The sequence below is a fragment of the Lepisma saccharinum genome, chromosome 1 (assembly GCF_977018435.1).
Source record: "Lepisma saccharinum chromosome 1, izLepSacc3.1, whole genome shotgun sequence".
Classification (NCBI taxonomy): domain Eukaryota; kingdom Metazoa; phylum Arthropoda; class Insecta; order Zygentoma; family Lepismatidae; genus Lepisma; species Lepisma saccharinum.
This window is the reverse complement of record NC_139229.1, coordinates 187,063,590-187,083,249: the sequence shown is the minus strand read 5'-3', so window position 1 is coordinate 187,083,249 and position 19,660 is coordinate 187,063,590. Positions and strand designations below refer to the sequence as shown.

General features: G+C 37.9%; 2 protein-coding genes and 1 non-coding gene across 4 annotated transcripts in view; 1 reads left to right on the top strand and 2 right to left on the bottom strand.

Annotated features, from left to right (window-relative positions):
* Positions 1-7,922, bottom strand: part of LOC146005378 (WD repeat-containing protein 55 homolog) — a 36,376-nt gene extending 28,454 nt beyond the window's left edge. Inside the window, exon 1 of one of the 2 annotated variants that reach the window (XM_083144604.1) lies at positions 7,635-7,922. In XM_083144604.1, coding sequence (XP_083000730.1) covers positions 7,635-7,650 — 16 coding nt within the window. In that variant the 5' untranslated portion in view covers positions 7,651-7,922. The remainder of the gene's footprint in view (positions 1-7,634) is intronic. The other variant, XM_083144594.1, reaches the window with a different exon arrangement.
* LOC146005388 (post-GPI attachment to proteins factor 2-like) overlaps positions 7,908-19,660 on the top strand; it is a 67,975-nt gene continuing 56,222 nt past the window's right edge. The window contains exon 1 of the mRNA XM_083144615.1: positions 7,908-8,216. The gene's annotated coding sequence lies outside the window, so the exon portion shown is untranslated. The remainder of the gene's footprint in view (positions 8,217-19,660) is intronic.
* Positions 14,206-14,276, bottom strand: TRNAS-GGA (transfer RNA serine (anticodon GGA)). The gene has a single exon. It is a non-coding gene; the product is annotated as a tRNA-Ser (tRNA).

The window sequence follows — 19,660 nt, the reverse complement described above, 5'->3', positions numbered from 1 at the left end:
GCAGATCATCACGCATCGTGCTTGTGTTTTGTCGATGCAGTGGTTTTTATTTCTTTTTTAGCTTCTTCGCATTATTTTACGAACAAAATTTTAACTATGCTTGCGTAACCTAACCTAGCTGGAAATGGTTCGTGGAGCGTGAATGGTTTTGGGGGACATTTTTCAAGTACCCAGTTACAAAATCCACTGGATCTTCCACACCCGGTATGAATTTCACCACGCATACACGACATGTCATCTTTTCGGAAAACAATGGCGTGGTTGGAAACCCTGCAATCTACAAAACACAAGCACGACATGTGATAATCTACGGAGGTGTACGCGCCAAAGGCTATTGTGCATCAGAGAATTAATTTTCACCAAAAATAATGAATTTCCACTATGATACACTCCCACATGACAGAAAACACCTTCCAGATGTTAGACAATGCTACAGGAACTTATTACCGTAAGTAGTTTCTTGTGTAAAAATGAAGAAATCTGTTTGTAGAATGGTAAATTAGTACCCCCTTTCATATTCAATATTTTGATTGTAAAGCAGGGGGGTAGAGAGAACAAAGCTATTGAACTAAAAACTACCCTGGATGAAACTTCTGAAACCATTTCAAGTTTACGGTAATTGCCACTCCAGGTCATAAGAGAGTACTTTCATTACCATCAGCACAATGCAGTCATGAGAGAAATGTTTTATTCAAAAAGTCTGTAAAACGTTTGGTATTGGAGTTCAGTATAATCTCAAAGAGATTTACTCATAAATATATTTTAACTAAACCTGAAATTTGGATAAAAATTGACTCCTCTGAGAAGTGAGAGTTAAAACATGTGTAGGAAGAAGTGTATTGTGTATTACAAGTTTAGAAATTTTGCATTTAAGAATTCATAAAGAAATCATATTTTTTAAAAGCTGAAAAATGTTCATTTTAAAGTACTTTCTAACTTGTTCCGGAAATTTGTATTATTTATTGTGAATGTTTTGTGTCCTACATTTTTGGACATTATGTCCTACATTTCCTTCAAAGTGATCTGGTAACCCTAACTACGGACGATGCTTATAACATTGTCAGCAAATTGGTAGTGTGCCACAAACAAGGAAAAGTAGTATAACAAAAAAGTAGGTTGTTTGATAAAATCCCAATTGGGTAACAGTTCCAATTGTGATATGCTCTTTTTCAAAATCTTGTAGCAGAAACACTATCGTAGGACTTTGGCAATCATTGTCACACGAAATTTGAACCTTAAAATATTTAGCAGTGTTTCGATTTCGGAAAAATACTTTAAAAATACCTTACACAACAATGTACACCTCCTCCTGATATGCACGGCATTCTCCGTTCATGGAAGCGAAAGGAAGCATCGTGAAGTACTGATGAGGTAATTTAAATGTTACGGAAGCTAATTAGCACAGTTATCTCCTGAAGGAAGCACAAATTATGTGAAAAATAAGATGTTAAAAGTACCTTGCCAAAAACTCACCATTTTGCAAACTTCATGCATGACACAGACTACAACCACTATCTGTTCCTCTCTCCCCGGATGTTCGCAGGAGGTCCGAAGGGGTTTCATGTTTGAGAGAAGCTGGAGTGACATCTAGTAGTAATTAGGGGTGTTTTGGACGGGAATTTTTTAAAATCCCGACATTCGGAACAGGAAAATTTTGCAATTTCCCGACAAAGCCAGGAAATTATTGAGGTGGGAAACGTTGAAAATTTCCCAGCAGCCACCCGCACACATACCGATGGATATATAACAGTCGTTTTTTCAGGGCTAAGCAAGAAACATCATAAAAATTGACCCAAATCGCCCACCGATTACGGGCTCCGCACCTGGGGTAATTGACCTACCACCCCCTACCGCTACTGTGGCCCCGCTCTGCTCTGGCTACCTGCCTTTTTCTATAGATTCCCTATTTTGGCTTCCTGAATAGCAGTTTCGTAGCACTCATCGTTTGCAAAACTATACAGACTAAACACAATTGTTAAATCACATTTTCGAGCCATGTTCCCTTGGCCCTGGAAAAATATCTGTAGCCCCCACTTGGATGTTTCCTTTAGCAAACAAATTTTCCGAATTATCGATTCGATATGGGACTGTACAACTTCATCGGTGTTTTGTGGTGTGGACAAGAACGACATTTATGCAGGAAACCATTGTCGACACACCACTGAAAAGCTGTAGAGTCGTTTGAGAAAGTTTTGTGAAGCCTGTAGCGGTTCCATGTATTTTTCCCTGCCAGACGAAAGTACACATTCAAACACTGCACGTAAACGACTAGAATCAGTGAACCGATGCCGAAAACTCCTTTGTACCTCACGGATGTGACCCACAGAGAAGCGGAAGTTCGTCCGAAAGACTATAGTAAACAAATGGTTGTTGTCAACGGTAGTAACATAGGACTATATGGAAGTGAAAAACCTGTGTCAACAAAACACCCAGTAAGTTATAGCTAAAACTCCGCAGTATGTGTTAACAGAAGTAAATCGAAATCGAACCATGTAAAAATTGCATTCGTAGCATGATGAAATCGCAATAAAAAAAGGAACTTGGGCCCCCAATTGTAACAACACGTTAAAACTGTTCTTCACCAAGTAATCAAGGAGGTATATTCTAACAAAATCAAATTCTTCTGACCCAAATGAAACCAGCATTCGACATCAACAATGAGTTTCTTTTAAAGGTCTTTCCACTGCTTTCATAGCCACATATATACCATAGTACAAATTGCAAGTCCCACAACTTTCATGTTCTTTGGAAAATGATGTAAGCGGAAGATCCCTGACCAGTTCACTCTTTGTAACAAACATTTGGATGTGTACTATGAAGAAACAATCAGAAGTAAAAAGGATAAAATTGGTGCTTCCCACATGATTTGTCAAAATCATTCCTGAGAACGAAGCAGGCATTTAAAACTTGAGGCGAGAACGAGACTGAAACAGGTAATTACAATGCAAGACAAGTGTCTCTTTAATAAGAGTACCAGAAAAAACTGACCATTCATTAGTTGCACAATTCATTAACAATGGATTGAAAATGCCTACTGAAAAAGTGCTTGTGATATGTTTAGATGGTGTGGCATACATGTTGAAAGCCACAACTTCAGTTGTTTTTTCTCAGACCTCATTTAAATGTGTTATCCAGGCCATGGATTACATTGTGTGGCAGAAGAGGTGAGGGGGCAACTTCTGTAAAGTAAAAGTGCTTCTCTCTTCCACCAAGGAAGATTTTGTGAAAGCCCTTTTTCATGTACAGTGCTACACACATGCTGCCAAATGTAGCATTACCACCAAAGCCCGTACTGACATGGTGGGGTACCTGGTACAGGCTGTAACACTCGTTGTCATCACTTTCCTGCATAGTCCGGTACGGCAGTGCACAAATCTCACAATGCATTCAATGAACCTAGAGTTAAATGTTGGTAAACACACCAAGAAGCTGGAAACTCCAGGATTTACAATGAAAAAAATCATTAGCATTATGGAAGATGCAGAAATAAAACTACACACACTACAAGGAGAAATATGTATGAAAATTGTGCATAAATTTCAGTCAGTTTTGAAGAGGAATCCAGGTTTTGCAACCTTCAAGAGTGTATGCAGGATGCTCGATGGAGAAGGGACTTGTTTTCACCTTCAAATCAAACCATGTAAAAACTGCTGCGTACCATGATTAATACTGAATGAAATAACGGAACTTGTGCTCATTAGTGTAACGGTATGCACAATCTTAACCACTTAAGTGTGGATGGCGTGCATATATGCCAGAAGAAGAAGGAAAAAAATATATCGCGTTTGTTAGAACCTGTCCCGTTTCCCACGCTAGCGATTGCTCAACAGTTTCGGTGCCAATGAGAAACGAGGAAAAAGTCATCTGCTGGGCAGCAGGGAACGAATGGAAGGCAGAAGAAAGGTGTTTACATAGACGCTGTTGCCACATTGCGGTTTAACTCGCATGTTTTGTTTGTGTCTTGTTGAAGAAGCTTGTTTTGTAAGCGTGGTGCTGATTAGTGTGAGTTTTAAAATATCCAGGATGTAATTTATTCTGGTGATATTTGTTTGGGTCCTTTTTGTGTTTAGTGTCATCTTAGCTGGAACATTCAGCAAGGAGAATTGTGTATATTTGTGCATTTTCGCGTATTGTATTCACAGGCTGGATTCGGCTTTCCCCAGTACAGGGATACGCGGCCTGCATCGGCAATGCTGCGTGGTTTCTGCTACAAAAGCCAGCGATCAGCAAGCGTGGGAAGCAGGACAGGTCGTAACAAACGTACCGTATTCTCGCGTCTATAAGCTGCACTTTTTTTCCCCCGAAAAGTGGACCAAAAAATGGGGTGCAGCTTATACACGCGAATGATAAGAAAAGTATGTGCGGCTTATACACAAGAATGAGAAAATGTTTGTGGCTTATACACGCGAATGAAAGAAAGTGCAGCTACTGCTAGGATACTAAAATACGTACGTTGATTTGTTATCTTTATCACATAACGGATTCATTAACAGCAAATCCAACAACAATGCATCTGTAGCAGGCTTTGCAACAATATGATATCGTATCTTTAAACTTTTGTTTTGCAACAATATGATAATATCTTATCTTTGAACACGAATCATTCTCACTGTCGTATTGATCTGGAAACCATTCAGTAAAGTAAAGTTGTTAAAGAAGGTTGTGAGCCTGAGGTCAAGATTTTTACTATCACAGGGAGGATGTCTGGCAGAAGACTCAGCTACGATGCTCATTTTAAACTTCAAGCGATACGATATGCTGAAGGAAACGGCAACAGATCTGCAGCGTGATATTACAATGTGGACGAGTCTAACATTCTTCAATGGAGAAATAAGAAGGAACAACTTGCTGCAACAAGAGGCAAGAGAAAGACATTTCGTGGAAAAGGAGCCAAATTTTCACAGGTAGAAGAAGTATTGGACTTTGTAAATGAGAGAAGAAGTGCTGGCTATGCTGTAACCGTAAACATGATACGCTTTCAAGCTCGCGAAGAAGCTTCAAAGTTAGACATCAGTCGTCAAGCTTTCCGAGCTAGTACGGGATGGTGTTCACGTTTTATCCGTAGGAAAAGTTTATCACTTCGCTGTAGGACAACAATTACGGAATGTTTCCCTGCAGACTTTGATCAGAAAATTGTCAAATTTCACAAATACGTGATTCGAATGTGAAAGTCCAATGATTATCTTGTCTTAGATCGGCAACGCGGATGAAACACCTATTTACTGGGACATGCCTATGTCCAGCACAGTTGCACCGAGAGGCTCGCACACCGTATCGATCAAGACCAAGGGTGGAGAGAAACAAAGATGCACTGTAATGTTGGGTGTTCTCGCGGATGGAAGGAAACGGCCACTGTCTATTGTGCTGAACCGTAAGAATGTGCCAAAGGAGGCATTTCCGCCGAGTATTATCATACGTGCCTAGCAGAAAGGATGGATGGAAGAAGAACTGGTATTGGACTGGATAGGCAAAGTGTGGAATAGGTCTGGTGCATTGCTGAAGCAAAAGAGTTTGCTGGTGTGGGACAGCTTTCGTGGTCACCTAACAGACAGAATACAGACATAATTCCAACAGTTGAAAACGGATGTAGCTGTGATTCCTGGGGGTCTAACGTCTGTACTGAAGTCCCTAGACGTTTGTGTAATTCGCTCGTTTAAGGCTGCGTTCCGGCGTCTGTATAATGACTGGATTAGTGCAGGAAACCACGAGCTTACAGCAACAGGAAAGATCAAACGTCCGACTGTCAAGCAAGTGTGTGAATGGATTCTGGCAGCATGGGAAAGTGTAAAGCCGGAGACAATTGTGAACGGTTTTCTGAAGTGTGGCATATCCAATGCCCTAGATGGTACACAGGATGAAATGTTGTGGGATGATGATGCTAGTGATGAAGATGACAATACCTCTTGTGCAGAAATATTTCAACGAGTAGCAGCAACGGCAGTGAATAAGGGCTTTGAGGACTCAAACTGAATGATACGGTATTAATATGTAGATCATTGCGCTAAAATAAAGGTTAAAATACTTTTAAAATACGTACTTGAAATTGGCTACCTTCCCCCAAAAAAAAGTCAATCGTGCGGCTTATACACGAGAAATTTTATTTTCCTGAAATCTAAGGCCAAAAAAGGGGGTGCAGCTAATAGACGCGAGAATACGGTAGTATAGTTAGGTGCATTGTGCTGCTGCAGTGCGGAAGGTGTATATATACACTTTATGTTTTTTTAAAACTATATTCGATTATCTGTGGCATATATAGTCACACAGACATTAGCTGTAGTAGAAACAAAAAAATAGTAGCAAGAGGAAAAAGATGAAAAGAAAGAAGAAAAGGGGAAAAATTATATACGCTTTACGTTTGTTTCAACCATATTTGATTTATTGGTTATATAGTGACACAAGACATTTGGTGAGATAGTTCTAGCTGTAGTAGAAACAAAAAAATAGTAGCAAAAGAGGAAATAATGAGTATATATATGCACTACAGCAGCGTATACTGAATTTGACGGAAAAAATCTACATTTTCCAGTAGCGACTTGTTCAACAAATAAGCTCATAATCAAGAACTAATGATAGAATAAAAAAAGGGAAGCACTTCCGAATGATTAATGATTTTTTAAATGGCTTATAACAGTATTAGGGGTAAGAGTCTAGTTTACGTCCTTTTCATAAGGAATATGTGTCATATATCGTTGAAAAGGTAATTGTATAAGGAATTCAACAAACTAAATCCCAAGGCGAGGAAAAATTTCCTCGAGGAGAAAATCGAGAAAAACCGATGTTGTCCGGATATGCGTGATTGAACGTACTGAGGACATTTTTCGATGATGAAGCACATATTTAGGGGTGAAATGAGTGCTAATGGAACCTAACCTAAAATCGTAGGCATACCTCGTTCCCGTGAATGGTTATTGACAGAAAGTGTAAAAAGAAAAACTTACTTACCCTACGGATGCCGGAGCGCCGGCTGTCTGCTAGCACGGTTTTGTAAACGGGCAAGAAGAAGTGCACAAGAAGGATGTAAACTAGACTCTAGCCGTATTAGGAAGTATATACAGCAGTCTGTATCCGAGACGACAGTAAACAAATAGCTGATGGCAAAGAATGATGTAGTGAGTAGGCCTATATGCAAAGGAAAAATCATTCTCCAGAAAACACGCACTAAGTAATCACTAAAACTCTGAAGTATGTGTTAACAGACATAAATAGAAACCGGACCACGTAAAAAATGCATGTGTGCTATGATTAATTTAGAATTAAACAATCTGAACTTAGGCCAGAAAATGTCTTACGATATGTGGAATTTTCCATATTAATTGGTATTTCATTGGTTGTTCATTAATTGGTAGATATGAAGCCTCTACGCATTGAAGTTCTGAATGTCATGACGAAATACCACATAGATTCTTAGTATGTCTATCATGTTTACTTCAACGTAAATCTAGCCATACGGCACCACATTGATACAAGAAAAATGTGGTAAATGCAGAATTACCTTAAATAAATCTGTACCATTGCTTACAATCGCGACTAAATCAAAATTCACTATCATAAACGTACATATTGACTGCACAAAAATATTATTAAAGTAATATCACAGATCTACGGAATAAAGACATATAATGAATAAATCTAACCTTTGAAATTGCACATTTTTGCGAAGAAACAGAACTCTGAGGACAGTATTAGATTTTCGTTAAAGTACGACTTAGTGGAAAGGTGCAAAAAGCACAAGATTTACTGTGTTTTACACTATGTGTTTGCACATATTTCGAATACAGCAAATGTTCCGGTAATTTACAACTACACGCGTGCGTGTTCATTTATCACGAAACAGAAACACAAATATTTCAGAAAAGCGCCGACGGATTCACATTTCACAACCACGTTCACTTCTCACAAATCAGAATTCACTTGTTCATTTCCAAACTTTATACCTAGATGGCAGCATATCAACTTTCTCGTCTGGTAGCAGAAGGCAAGCTGAATCTTATGGTTGATATTTTTTTTTAACATATTATATTTTTAAAGCAATCCCTTTTCCGTAATGTCAAATAGTAACTTATGTATACTATCTGGCATTTTAACATGGGCTTCTATATACATGTGATGTATAAAATATTAATGTAAAACGCCTGTGAAGTGCATTATCAAAACCTGATTCGCAAAGCACTGGTGGAGTCTACCTGCAAGGATTTGTATGAAGCAAGTTCATATAGGTGAGTGATTACGAACATTTTATTATAAGACATCACTAACAGTATGATATGTACAAGATTTTAGTGAAGATACTTTCTTAACGTTTGACGTTGCACTTTTAAGTTACCCTAGTTCCGGATACTTGCAACATTGAATGTTAGCAATACCGGCAATTCGATACATAATTCACTATCAAGGATTTATTACGATTTATTACTTGATGTCCATTATTTTCCGTAAATAAATCGTACTTTTATAACATTTCCTATTATATTTTTGTTTTCATATTGTTTTATTCAGCATAGCATCATTCTTACCGTTCTCTAGAATTATAGGAAGTCATGAACAAACAACTAGGCTAGCTACATTTTTAAAGAAAAATAGCAATCACTAAATCACATGGTTTCTGGAGAGGTAACTCCATAAATGTACAGCAATATTCGAATACTGAACATGTTAGAAAAAACTTAGACAATAGGGAACAATGTGTCTGTCTTTTTCTAGATTAACAAAAGAATATTTGACACAGTACCACACAATCAACTCTTGGATATACCTACAATTTGCTAAAAGGAAACAAACATGTCAGTATCTAACCCCTCTTCATCTCTCTCTGTTACTTTAGCTAGACTCTACTTTATGTCCTTATTGCCTTTTGGTGGTAACCAATGGGAGTTAACAACACTGCAGGCTTGTCTTTGTGTCCACGTTGTGAATGCTTGTGCTTTGCTCGTTTGCATTCTGCATGGTGATTGCTTCTTTGCGTTCGCAGTGCGTTGTGCGTGTGTATGGTGCATGAAAAAGAACAGGTTCCAAAAACTTGTATATAGTGTAAAATACGTTTATCCCCAGTAATAATTTAGTGCATTGTTCAACACCGTGCTTGCAGACAGCCGGCATCTCTTCGGATAAGTACCTTTTTCTTTTTACACTTTCTGTTCACGATAGCCCCACTAACCATTCATGGGGACGAGGTATGCCTACGAGGTTAGGTTAGGCCTGTTAGGTTAGGTTCCATAGCACTCATTTCACCCCTAAATATGTGCTTCATCATCGAAAAATTTCCTCAGTACGTTCAATTACGCATATCCAGACAACATCGGTTTTTATAGATTTCCTCCTCCAGGTTGAATTCCTTATACAATAAGCTTTTCAATGATATATGACACATATTCCTTAGGAAAAGGATGTATAGTAGAGTCTTACCCTCACTCCTAAAATATTTTGCAATGGCTCAATTTATAGTAATTTTTTGCTCAAAATTTAGCCTTATGCCCCCCCTTCCCCCGCCAATTGAAAATTCTGGACAAACCCCTAAGTATAACACCTGACAAATATTGCGTGCATGTTGCTCTTATTGATCCAATTTTTGTTAGTCATCCTCAGATTGTGATATCCGACATGAAGGAGACCTTATGCATTCAATTTTTCTGTTTCATGTGATACTCCATTTCATGGGATAAACTTTTAAGTTCCATTTATGCATGTGATTTTTTGTCAGGTGTAGCAATGCAATTGTCATTGTAGAACATCCAACAAGAATTGTATACATTGCACTCTTATGAATCCGATGTTTGTTGAATGTCCTGGTATGACATTTTTGTTGTGTACGATGTTTGTCAGACTGCTGCACCTATGCAAAGATGGCACGGGAATTTTATTACTCATTTGAATGACTTTACCTTATTTAATGTAGCAATGTACATGAAGGTTTTTCCTACCTTTGCGTAATACTGGTTTTGGTAACGGTTCCAATTGTTTTTATGATTATTTTTTTTTCAAATTCTCCTAGCATGAAGACTAATTATCGTATAATTTTGGCAATCATTGTCACACAAAATTTGAACCTTCCTTAAAGTAATTAGTATGGTTTGGATTTCGAAAGAAAGTTATTTATAGTGGAAAAGACAACTTAAAAATTACCTTATGCAAGCGTTGACAAGCGACTGTATTATAGACTAGTGGGAATTAGTGTGGAAAAAATCAGAAACTTAGTGGAATGCATTTAGGGACTTTATTTTAATGTTAAGAGAACCAAACATGGCCTGCCTAACTTAACTACGAAGGCATATTGCTAAAACACAGCAGTATGTGCAGGCGCGGCTCGTGCATTATTTACCCTGGGGTTCACTGAAGTCATCTGACATATATTCAGTTTCCGCAAAATAGACTTCCTTCGCCTAACAAAAGGATGGGGAGAGGGCTTAAAAGATTTGTCCAGATTTTTTTTTTTATCTGCGAGTATAAGGTTTTGTAGTAGGGGTGTGCGAATAAATTTAGGGCTGAAACTACAATAAATTGTGCCTTTATGAATAATGTTGAGTTTTGTTGGAATATCATGGACGTCCTCAAGTAGGGGTAAGTAATATATTTTTTTCCCAGGAGGAGCAAAAAACACTCCTTCAGTCTGAAGTTACTGCAATGCTTTTATAATAATTACCAAAAATTACTGTGACTGAAATTAAATTATATGCATGTAATATATAATTTTTGGTTGACATTCAATTTCCAAGGAGGGCGGCCCCCTTTTCCCCTTCCGGACGTCAATGCCGACTAATCAGAACTGGTCCTACATTTATTAAAGGGAAATGGCAACTAATGGCATGTGCATACTAATAATCGAACCTGAGACCCTTTGATTGATACGCGACAGCTTTGTTCAAATTTGGGGCTGGTCGACCAGCACACGCTTTTTTCAGTGGACAAGGAATCCTGTGCGCTATAGGGCCAGCCGCGCCTGAGTATGTGTTAACAGAAGTAAATCGAAATCGAACCATGTTAAAATTCCTTTTGCAATAAAAAAATAGAAAAGGAACATGGGCTGTCCTGGTTTTGCACAGGTTAATATGTTTACAATGACATTGAACTGTTCTTGAAAATCAAGAAAAGTCCAACAAATCAAGATATGGTATCTGGTTAATAATATCATGACAAAGTGAAACAGAAATTTGCATGTAAATGCTTTAAAAATTTTACAAGTGCGTGCTCCCAACTTCAGTTTTCTGTCACACTGAGGGAAGTTAATGCCCAATGTTACTGAATAAAATGATAATAGAATTGGTAAATATTTTAATATATATACTAAGAAATAATTCAATCCTGAAACCATACAATTTTCCTCACTAATGGATGTTCCTCTGCCAGCCCTACTGAATTTTCACTGCTCGTCTATTGTTATTGAATTTATTATTGTTGAGTTAGTGTTTTGTTCACTCTGTGCACAGTAAGATTAACCGGGAATGGACCTACAGTTTAAAGTGGGATCCGTACCACTATGTGCCTCCACCGGGTATCGAACCCGAACCCGTTGATTATAAGGCGACAACGCTACCACTCCGCCATCGGCGAGGTGTATATTGAATTTATTACACAGGAGCTATATATGAGGGGTGTTCAGAAAGTAAGTTCTGATTAGCCATGAAATGAAATGAGAACATCAGTAGTAATTGATATTTATTACATTATTTACATTGACTCATGACCTACTGTTTAACATATTCACCACGAATTTCAGGCATTTGTTTTAGTGTGACCCTACATTTTATGTGTGTATGCCTTTCGCGAAAGACTGGAATCATCTGTTTAGCAGGGCTGCTGTCAAAACATCTTACCAGAAATGTCTTCTACATGCCAGTTTGGTATTGTGGGTGGGTGGGAGGGGGATAGGGAAGAATTTCATTTCTGGGGCATTCCATGAAAAGTCGTCCTACTCCATGTAAATAACAAATTGGAAAGAGAGAGAGATATCCTCTCTCCTTCCACTTCTCTCTCTCTCTTACTTTCCTTCTTTTTTTCCGGGGAGGGTGGAGGGGAGAGAGAGAGAGAGAGAGGAAGAAAGAAGGAAAGAAAAAGAGAGTATTCTCTCTCTCTCTCTATCTCCGAATTAATCTGAAAATTATTATTGTTCTTAATTGCATTGAAGTTCAAATGTTCGTGAATGCATTTGATTTGCATATCACTAACAAAAATTATCAGCATTTGTAGCCTATATGGCTCGCAGACAAATGAAGTCAATTTTTGTTAAAGTTTTAAAACGTCACACACATAGCATATTTTCGTTAATATTTTTCAAGCATTCTGACTATGCTATCATACTCAATTTTTTTCATTTATTAGCAATTGTCACCAAGTACTTGTAAATTCTATGAAATAAGTTCATTGTGACTATATATTAATCCAATTTCATGTCTATAACTTTACATTTTGTGTGTGAAATCTCACACATGTAACGCTGGCTGCCCCTTCTGCATGTCTATAGCCAAGATGATTTTATTTTTCAACTAGCTATGATTAGAATTGCACATAATCAGTGCTCGAAAAATCTTCTTCAGAGCTAGGAACCAGCTCTGAAAATCAGGCACCAGGTAACCACCTACTACATGCTAGAAGCAGCTGAGCATCACCGTATTGAAAACATCGCTAAATCATGTGATGATGGGGGACATGGGGTTGGGGGACAAAGGGTAAGAAATTGTTACTGACTGTATGTAATGTTCTGAAAGTTGATAAAAAAAATCATTTGCTACCTTACGCTGTACTGGAATTTCAACTTAGAATCTTCAAAATTTCTTACATGGAAACTTAAAAATCTGCAATATTACAGCAAAAGATCATAGTCGCCAGGCTGAAACTTTTAGTCGCCATGGCGACCTGGCGAATGGGATTTTTCGAGCCCTGCACATAATATAATATACCATAGGCCTTCCTTGAACAAACCTTGTTCGTTTCAAATTACAAAGCATATGTTTGTTGGCTGTGGTAAAATCTTGCAAAAATGAAAACTGCCTCGGTGGCACAGTTCATGAAGTGGTTGAATTTTGCTCTCGCCACTGAAGTTCACTGGTTACAGTCCCGGCCTTGTGTTCTTAGTGAGTGTCCGTTCATCAGTGTTGTCCAAACATTCATCCTCATCGTCGCGATTCGTCAAAGGTGGCATCAAATTGGTGCTAAATAACACAAATTAAAGTTTCAAGTGGTTGGAAAAAATTGGCTTTTTGGGGGGAAAAAAACTAGTTTTTTTCCCGCAGCTTTTTTCACAAAATTGTCCCAAATCAATTAAAGTACAGGAATTGGCAGTATTTTTCCTGTTCCATGGTTTTCGTTTATCTCTCTATTGTAACACCATTAAGCCTTGTTTCCATGATTTATGAAAAACTAAATATGCTGACCAAGGCAGTAATTTATTTTATTAAAAACATAAACTAAACGTAACGTTTCAACCTTCTAGCAAGGTCTTCTTCAGACTCTGTATCAAGTACAAAAGTAACAAGATACAAAACCATGGCATTATATATACACAAACATTACTCCCTCCAGACTATTTAGAAAGTTGTTTGGAAAAACAAGAGGCTGAACGACAGGTTGAAACAACATAGGGATGATGTACGACTTAAGAGAGAAAGAAATGCAATATTTAAACACACGAGAGAAACAGGACATGACATAGAGTGGGATGAGGCTAAGCAGATAGGAAGGGAGACGAGAATGCCCTCGCGAGGCAACAGTCCGTGCTGCGGAAGAGCTGGCCTAATCATGGACCTAACCAAGTTGACACACTTGCAGAGGGTTGAAGAAGTCTCAGCGAGGAACATTTCCACCATGAACCGAGAACAAAGTGGCAGGGGGTGGGGTTAGCCCATAAGAAACCGTGCCAGCCTTAGCCTGGCCTGGCGAGGGAACTATCGGAGTGTTGACATAACACAGTTGCCACCTTCAGAAAAAAGTCGCTAAATACGACTGGTTTGTAAGACCCGTTGGGGAAGTAATTTCTGCCTACTTTTGGAGAAACGAACCTAATATTTTTCAAAGTTAAATTAACATTTTTGATAATAGATAGATGCACCAAGAGGGCCATCCAGACTTTTTTAAAAATATCCTATGATGATGCGAGTTTCCTTTGGCATTTCGACAATTTCTTTTCATAACAAAGATATTTTCAACATCCAGTTAGAATCCATTAAATTAGGCACACACAGGAGATGTACTATGTAGATTTTCAGCGAAAAATGCAGGCTCGGCCAGGACTCGAACCCGGGTCTCTGGCAATCCATGCCATTGCTCTACCACTGAGCTACCGAGCCGAGCGAAAATGCAGGGGAAGCCAGGCCGGCTCGGTAGCTGAGTGGTAGAGCAATGGCATGGATTGCCAGAGACCTGGGTTCGAGTCCTGGTCGAGCCTGCATTTTTCGCTGAAAATCTACATATCCAGTTAGAATACGTGTGCATGGGGGAGGAGAAGGTGATAAGTAGTGGGATTGGTGGTAGGGAGAGCTCAGGAAAGGAAGAGCTCTCCTCAAGCAGATTTACCTACACTTAAACCTAGCTCAACATGCCCATATGAGCTTCTTGCTCTAGTGTGGAACCCCCTCTAATCCAAGATTTTTGTAAAAAAGCCCTCATGGATTCCATGAGAAAGGAAGAGCCCCTCAGATTTGTTTACCCATACTTACAAAAAGGCACTTCTGTGAGATTGTTGTCTATAAACTTGTCAAAAATTGATATTTTTTGCCTATACTTAAAACTAGGCCAAGACACACACACATACACACACATACACACACATACACACACACCTACATACACACACATAGTTACTTCTGGTTTAAGTTCAATTGGATACCAGCTTCAATTTGTTTATCCAATATTAAAACAATGCAATTCTTCTAGAATTGCTCCGTGAAAAAAAACCCTCGGGAAATTCTTGTAAAAAACAAATTCCCGTGAAAAATATGCCCCCTCGGAATTTCCTGTGAAAAAACCCTCGGGAAATTCTTGTAAAAAACAAATTTCACGGGAATTTCTCGGCTGATGCAATTTCTGAGTATTTGCATGCAAACAAAATTGCATCAGCCGAGAAATTCCCGTGAAAAATATGCCCCCTCGGAATTTCCTGTGAAAAAACTCTCGGGAAATTCTTGTAAAAAACAAATTTCACGGAAATTTCTCGGCTGATGCAATTTCTGAGTATTGAAGCTTTGCGTGCAAACAAAATTACATCAGCCGGGAAATTCCCGTGAATTTAGGGTATATAAAGAGATTTTGTATTGCATTAGCCAGTATTGTGAGAGTGGCTGAGAAGAACAGATGTGTTTTTACATTGCTCCTCATACTTACAGGCTTGTTTGATTTAATTAAATATATATTGTTGCCTGATATTTGTTACATCTAGCTTGTTTGTTGTTATTTAGGGTTAGGCCTATATCTGTCACAGCTTGTTATACAAAAATCAATACATAGCACTCAGTGCTGGGTCATTGCCATTCAAGATATGCATGTTCGTGCAGGCATTTGCGGAAGGTCAGTGTGAATCAATATTTATTCTCTTTTTCCACTTGTGGGCTATTGGCATTACAACCTGTCATAATAGGCATAAAGATTTGATTTAAAAACCCAGGAAATTTTATAAATACCAAAGCCAAAAATATTAACACACATATGCACACATATACATATATACACACAAAAGCACAGTGCTGAACCCAACTGATATTTTTTATTCAGTATAAAGTTTTGAATTGAAACCCGGGAAATTGTATATAATAAACAACGGAAAAAATGCCAAGTCAAAAATATTGTAATCAGTGCAATAAAAATATATCCAGCTCTAATTGGGCTAGACACCAAAAGATTTGTGACCCAGGCAAATGCAGAGCTCCCACAAAAATTTGCCCCAAATGCAATAGAAAATACAGCATGCAATACTTCACATATACACATAAAAATACTTGTTCTGCACAGTCATCAACATTGCCCCCACAAGCATCTACATCTGGTCTGAAAAGGAAGCATGAAGTACCTCTTAATGCCAGAGTAGCAAAGCAGCCATGCTTTGCACCTATCCATAGCAGTTTTAATGCCCAACTTAGGGATTATCGGTTTGTATCAGAGCCAAGATGTGGCATTGAGAATTTCTTGAACAGTGTAAAACCTGATCTGCAGGCAATTCTAAATGCACAAAATGGCTCTTATAAGCTCTCCCTCAAATTGTTTACACAATATAAGAAACCAAATGGCACAAAATTTACACAGCCCCACATAACAGAAACTGTACCTGTATATTCAAATGCAAATTCAGACACAATAATAAGCAGTTTGATAGATCAATTGAATATTGAGCACTCTGAATTTGCGGCAAAAGAGTCTGGATGGAGCCTATGTGGCTTTCCACACAGGTTATATGTTAATATTTCTGAATTCAGCCCATTACAAGGTTCTACATATTTGCCATTACCTATCAATATTAAAAACAGAAGAGCCGTGGTTAATATAGAAAATAATGATAATAAATGCTTTTTGTGGTGTATTTTAGCTGCTTTGTATCCAGTTTCAAGAAATTCTCAGAGAATAAGTTATTACAAACAACATGAACATGATTTTGACGATGCAATGGAGGGTTTAGAATATCCAATGTCTGTTCAGAATATTGATAAATTTGAAAAAAAGGCTCGGGATATCAATGGCAAACAATTATCTATTAACGTATATATTTGTTCCACTGGCCGTGATAATTGCTTGATAGCACCTCTCAGAATCAGTGATTATGATGATTCTGCTGTTCCGATTAATTTGCTCTTAATTGAAGGGGAAGATACATACCATTACACTCTGATACATAATTTTCTAGCTTTAGTGAGAGCACAACTAGACAAATCTAATAGAATATTCGAGGTGTGCAGAAGATGCTCAACTGCAATTGATGGCAGGAAAATGGTGAATGGGGTTCGTAAAGAGAGTGCAGAAATTGCCAAGAACAGATTAATTGAGCATCTGAAATATTGTGGCAATCATAAACCTGTTCATATGGTGATGCCCAATCCAAGTGAAAATGCAGAATTCAAAAAGTTTGAAGTCTTGTTGGAACACCCAGCATATATTGTCTATGATTTTGAATCGAACCTCAAATCTCTTGCATCCTGCAATCCAGATCCTGAAGAATCCTCAATTACACCATACCAGCTACATGAACCTTCCAGCTTTTGTTATGTGGTTGTACAGGATGGTGTTGTTACTAAAGAATATTCATACATGGGGCCAGATGCCATCAAAATATTTGCACATAGAATAGAAAATGAGTGCCGTGACATAGCATCTAACATCTTATTAAAATCAAAACCCATGTTGCCTTTAACAGAGGATCAGATTGAAGATTTCAACAATGCAGAAAAATGCCCACTATGTGATTCTAAATTTTCAGATACAAATATCAAGGTACATCACCATTCCCATACAGATGGTCGATATAAACAGGCCCTGTGTAATAGCTGTAATATTAAGATCAAGAGACCAAGATTTGTCCCCATATTTTGCCATGGAGCATCCAATTATGATTTTCATCATCTGATCAGATACGAGGGGTTTGAGAAGCAGAATTTAAATATTTTAGCTGAAAATGATGAGAAATATATATCTATTAGCAAAACAATTAAAGTTAATGGTGTTCCTATTCACATGAGATTTCTTGATTCTTACAGATTTTTATCTGATAGCCTGGCTACACTGACCTCTCAATTACCTGATGATGGATTCAAAATCACACGTGCATTGTTTCCAAATCTGGATCTGAAATTAATTAGGCAGAAGGGGGTATATCCATATGACTATGTTACAGATTTTTCTAAATTTGATGAGTGTTCTCTTCCACCACAACATGAGTTTTACAGCAAAATCAGAGGTTCTGGAATCACAGATGAACATTATCACCATGCCCAATTGATGTGGAACAATTTAAAATGCCGGACATTTGGTGATTATCACATGGCATATTTGAAACTTGATGTGGCCCTCTTAGCTGATATACTTCAAGCATTCAGAAAATCTTGTATGCAAAATTATGGACTGGACCCAGTGTATTTTTACAGTGCCCCGGGCCTAGCATGGTCTGCAATGTTTTTAAACACCAAAAAGCAATTGGATCTGATCCAAGATCAAGATATGTATCTGTTTGTGGAGCAAGGTATAAGAGGAGGCATCGTGCAATGCTCTCAGAGATATGCCAGAGCAAATAACAAATATATGCCCGATTATGATCCAGCACTGCCATCAAATTATATATTGTATGTGGATGCAAACAGCCTATATGGTCACGCTATGATGCAAAAACTGCCATATGCAGGGCTTGAATGGGTTGAAGATTTTAATATTGAGGATCTTCAGGACTTTGATGACAGTAATTATGGCTTATTCTTAGAGGTTGATCTGATATTTCCTCATCATTTACATAACAAATTTTCTGAGCTGCCCCCAATTCCCGAGGTTCAGTGCTCACCTGGCTCTAAACAGAAGAAGCTCATGATGACACTGGAGGCAAAACAGGGCTATGTCACATATTACAAGAACCTCCAGTTCCTGATGAAACATGGTGTTCAAGTAATCAAAGTTAGAAAAGTTTTGAGGTTCAGGCACTCAAGATGGTTGAAACCATACATTGATACAAACACGGAGCTTCGAACATCTGCAAAGAGCAAATTTGATAAGGGCTTGTTTAAATTGTTGGTTAATTCTGTGTATGGCAAAACAATTGAAAATGTCAGAAAACATACCGATGTTAAAATAATTACTGACCCCAGCCTGAGCAAAAAATTGGTTGCAAAGCCTAATTTCAATTATAGAAGAATTTATAATGAAGATATGGCTCTTTTCAACATGAAAAAAACAAAAATTAAGTTTGATAAACCTATTTATGTAGGGGCTGCAATATTGGAATTGTCCAAATTACATATGTTAACATTGTATTATGATGTGTTGAAGCCTTTTTATGGTGATAATGTAAAATTGATGTACATGGACACTGATAGTTTTGTTCTTGATATTCAAACAGAAGATGTTTATCAAGATATGACACAGCCTGAATTGTTTCAATACTTTGATACCAGTGAACATAAAAGGATTCAACCCCACAACAAAAAGGTGCCCGGCAAGTTAAAAGATGAGACACTTGGTGATGTTATTGTGGAATTTGCTGGGTTAAGTGCCAAGATGTACAGTTTTAAAACATGTAGTGCTGTTGTCAAAAAGGCCAAGGGCATTGGCAGAGTAACTGTGGAAAAAGAGCTTAAATTTGAAGATTACAAAAATTGCATCAAATCATGTAGAACAATCAAAACATCAGAATCCAGAATTCAGAGCGTGGATCACCTATTGACTTCAAATGTTGTAAGAAAAGTGGCTCTGGACCCACGTGATGATAAGAGATGCATTTTATCATGTGGCATACATACTTTACCATTGGGTCATTGTGATTTGAAAAATGGCAATCAATGCCCAATTACAGAGCATGATTTGAAATAAATAAACATGCCTATGAACTTATTTGGGTATAAAAAACGGACTGTTATGGACCTGCCAACCCCACAACCCTCTTCTGATATGCTGTCTAAACTGAGTGCCTTGTTAATAATTCATCTGAACAGCATACTTACAGATGTCGATGATGAAACAGGCAAAATATTGTACATATTTAACAATA